This window comes from Sinocyclocheilus rhinocerous, unplaced genomic scaffold (assembly GCF_001515625.1).
Source record: "Sinocyclocheilus rhinocerous isolate Xijiao unplaced genomic scaffold, SAMN03320098_v1.1 scaffold828, whole genome shotgun sequence".
In the NCBI taxonomy this organism is placed as follows: Eukaryota; Metazoa; Chordata; class Actinopteri; order Cypriniformes; family Cyprinidae; genus Sinocyclocheilus; species Sinocyclocheilus rhinocerous.
In genome coordinates, this window is record NW_015634025.1 from 408087 (window position 1) to 412751 (window position 4665).

At 41.1% G+C, this 4665-nt stretch overlaps 1 protein-coding gene across 1 annotated transcript in view; it reads left to right on the forward strand.

The window, feature by feature from the left end:
- LOC107745159 (potassium/sodium hyperpolarization-activated cyclic nucleotide-gated channel 3) overlaps positions 1–4665 on the forward strand; it is a 16095-nt gene that overhangs the window by 3086 nt on the left and 8344 nt on the right. The window contains exons 3-4 of the mRNA XM_016559006.1: positions 2250–2568; positions 3962–4057. Coding sequence (XP_016414492.1) covers positions 2250–2568; positions 3962–4057 — 415 coding nt within the window. The remainder of the gene's footprint in view (positions 1–2249; positions 2569–3961; positions 4058–4665) is intronic.

Here is a 4665-nt window from a genome sequence, read left to right on the forward strand (position 1 = left end):
CACACACACAGTCACTCACGCGCAGTCACACTCACGTGCACTCACACACACTGACACACACACTTACTCACATGCAGTCACACTCACGTGCACTCACACACACTCACACACACACTCACTCACTCACACACACTGACACACACACTAACTCACACACACTGACACAAACACTCACTCACACGCAGTCACACTCACACACACTGACACACACACTCACTCACACACACTCACACACAGTCACACTCACGTGCACTCACACACACTGACATACACACTCACTCACACGCAGTCACACTCACGTGCACTCATACACACACACTGACACACACACTCACTCACACGCAGTCACACACACACTCACGCGCACTCACACACACTCACACACACACACACTCACTCACACACACTGACACACACACTAACTCACACACACTGACACAAACACTCACTCACACGCAGTCACACTCACACACACTCACACACACACTCACTCACACGCAGTCACACTCACGTGCACTCACGCACACACTCACTCACACGCAGTCACACTCACGTGCACTCACGCACACACTCACTCACACGCAGTCACACTCACGCGCACTCACGCACACTGACACACACACTCACTCACACACACTCACACACACACTCACTCACTCACACACACTGACACACACACTAACTCACACACACTGACACAAACACTCACTCACACGCAGTCACACTCACACACACTCACACACACACTCACTCACACGCAGGCACACTCACGTGCACTCACGCACACTCACACACACTCACACACACGCAGTCACACACACTGACACACACACTGACACACACCCACACTCACACAGTCACACTCACGTGCACTCACACACACTCACACACACACTCACTCACACGCAGTCACACTCACGCGCACTCACACACACTCACACACACGCAGTCACACACACTGACACACACACTCACTCACACAGTCACTCACACAGTCACACTCACGTGCACTCACACACACGTGCAGTCACACTTATACACACACAGACACTCAGACTCACAATCATTCGCACAGTCACACTCACATGCATTCACACGTAGTCACACTTACTCACACACACACACACACACACGCACTCACACTCACATGCACTCACACTCACAAGCACTTACATGCACTCACACACAGTCACACATACATACACACACACACACAAACACTCGCACACTCACACACACTCAAACGCTCGCACACACACACACACTTAAACTCACACTTACACTTGCACACTCACATAGTCACTCACACTCACAGATGATTTGTGATGTGATGTGATATGATGTGGTGTGTGTGTGTGTGTGTGTGTGTGTGTGTAAGACGTGCTCAGCTAGACTCCTGCATTACTGTATTATCACTCCATGCAGCTCTGGATCTCTCATAGGGAGATGATCAATAATATTGATGTCAAAACCGCAGACAGAGATAATCAGACTCTTACAGACAGACACAGAGCGACTGAAACATGAACAGAGACAGAAGACATGATCAGCTTCATGTTACGTTACTACATCAGTTGTGTTGCTTCACTACCTTATGGAATAGTGGAAATTCCTTTCATTTTTTTGTGCTGCACAACGTAAGTTTACTGTTTAAACATGGAAGAAATATTGTGTTCTATTCTTTAAAAATACTTTTTTATAAACTATTATTATTATTATTATTACTTTGAGAAGTACAATTTACTGTACATTACTGATACATTTTGTAACAATTTTTTTCAAGCTAAACTTTTATTTTGGCAGGTTGTAGTGAAGATCTTTAAGTTTCTGTGTATCTCCCGATAATTTTCAGAAAATAAATGGTGAAATGCTGGTGAAGTGACTCTCAGATGAAGTTCATGTGCTCATATATTGAGATGCAGACGAGTGTCACGTATGTTTCAGTATGTGTAGTAGAGCAAACTGACACACACACAACATGCAGATTCACATTTACACAGCAGTGCTTTAACATTCACAGACACTAGTGCATACGTGTACAGCCCTACTTTTGATTCATTCATCCAAATGTTGCCAAATTCCATGACATTCCTTGTTATGAGGAATTCCATTTTTATTACTGGATTCCGTCTACTTTTTCATGAATACTATGAATTCAGACACACCCCTCTTTTTACTTTTTTTCTCTTACTATGTAGTGTAGTGCATATTCATGAATGGAGATGCTCAAGCTCTCTGTCTCCGAGCAGGTTTTGCTGGGATCTCCTCATGCTGCTGCTGATGGTGGGAAACCTCATCATCCTCCCGGTGGGAATCACCTTCTTCAAGGACGAGAACACTCCTCCGTGGATCATCTTTAATGTGGTGTCGGACACGCTCTTCCTGGTGGATCTGGTGCTGAACTTCCGCACTGGGATCGTGAAAGAGGACAGTACGGAGATCCTGCTGGACCCCAAGGCCATCCGCCAGCGCTACCTGAAGAGCTGGTTCCTCGTGGACTTCGTGTCCTCGATCCCGGTGGATTACATCTTCCTGATGGTGGACCTGGAAGCTCACCTGGACTCAGAGGTCAGTCTCTCTCTCAGCAGAAGGCATTTTCTTGATTCAGGAATTTTATTAGAGTATTTTTCAAATAAAGAAATAGTTAAACATATGAAAAAAATGACTTACACAGTGTAACCAGCAGTGTACTTTACTCTCCCTCATGTCCTTCAAAACCTCAGTGACCTTCCGTCTTTCTTCAGCGAAGCACTAAAGAAGATATTTTGAGAAATGTCTCAGTGTTTTGTTCATACAGTGAAAGTCAGTGGGGACCTAATTCATTTTTGGCTAAACTATCCCTTTAACCAGCAAGTCATCCATGGTCAAGTCAAGTCACATTTATTTCTATAGCACTTTATGCAATGCAGGTTGTTTAAAAGTAGCTTCACAGTGATGAACAGGAAGATAACAGTGTGAATGTTGTAAAATTCATCAATTATGAAACAAATTTCGGCTGTAAAGCAGCTCTACAGAAGACAATAGAGTCATTATTCAGATCAATTCAGTTTGGTTTTTATCCAGCAGTTAAATCAATAATATTACTGAATATGAAGTATCTTTTACTGTCCTACAGAAAGCAGTAAATGAACACTGGCTGAATGTGTGTGTGTGTGTGTGTGTGTGTGTGTGTAGAAAAACAGGTACACACACATACACACACACACACACACACACCCTCTGTCTCACAGAAACACACACACAGACATAATTTGTTCTTATTTTATTACTGGCTTTATTACTCTTCTTACTTGCATTATTTAGGCTACTATTAGATTTTGCTGTCAAAATTGGTATTGAGTTTGCAAAAGTTCAAGCCAAGGTTTCCGCCATGGGGAAAAAAATTTAAAAGGTAATTTGCAACTTCCTCACAATCTGGCTTTTTTTCCCTCACAACAAAATTAGAATTGCAAGATATAAAAGCAAAATAGCAAGAAAATTGCAATTCTGAGAAGAAAAGTCTGAATTGTGAAATATAACCTTGCAATTGCAAGAAACAAAGTCATAATTGTTAGATACAAAGTCACAATTACCTTTTTTTCTTTGTGGTGGAAACAGAATTGTGAGATGTAAACTTTGTGAGAAAAAAAGTCAGAATTCTTAGTTTATTATATCTATATAAAAAAAGAGTAAATTGTGAGATAGAAACTCAGAATTGCAAGACAAAAAGTCTGAATTGTGAGATAAAATGTCGCAATTGCTGTTTTTATTTTTATTTCATGGCGGAAACGGCCTTCCATATGTATTTCCCACCGCTAGCATGATGTTTCCAAAATCAGTGAGTAATTGACTTAAATATTCATGGTCTCAGTATTGAGCAGAATAACTGTGATTGTGGTTTATGCTGAAATCAAGCCGATAAAATGCACATGAATGAATGTTTTTAAATAGGAGAGTGATGATATGAGTGTGTTTTGCACAGATCTTCCACATGACCTATGACCTGGCCAGCGCGATGGTGCGGATCGTCAATCTGATCGGCATGATGCTGCTGCTGTGTCACTGGGATGGAGCCATGGTAACCACAAATTAACCAGGGTTTTTGCTACACTAACCATAGTTTAACCATGGCATTTGTGGTAAAAATAAATATAAATGGTAATCCATTTGCCAAAAAAAAAAAACCATGGTTACTTTACTTTTACTATAATAAAAGCATGGTTATTTTTTGTAATGGAAAAACATGACTCATGTTCAGTATTAGGATTTTTCTATAAAGATATTGTAGTGATTTACTACATGTAGGCAATTTATAAAGTATAGTTTTGTTAGATCTTGAGTATTAAAGTCATGTGAGAGATAGATATCAGGGCAAAATAAAGAGACTGAAAAGAAAAATGGAAGTGAAGGTGCAGTTCAGGAGATAACTTTTAATTATTTTGCATGCGCGCGTGTGTGTGTGTGTGTGTGTGTGTGTGTGTGTGATTCACTCATAACGTTCCCTCAGAAGGCAGTGCTGAAGTTCACTAGAGTATGACGCTGCGTTCATGTCTCATGTCCAGTGTTGGGGAGTAACTAGTTACATGTAACGGCGTTACGTGATTTAATTACAAAATAAATGTAACTGTAATCAGTTACAGTTACTAAGAAAAAATGTGTAATTAAATTACAGTTACTTATGAAAAT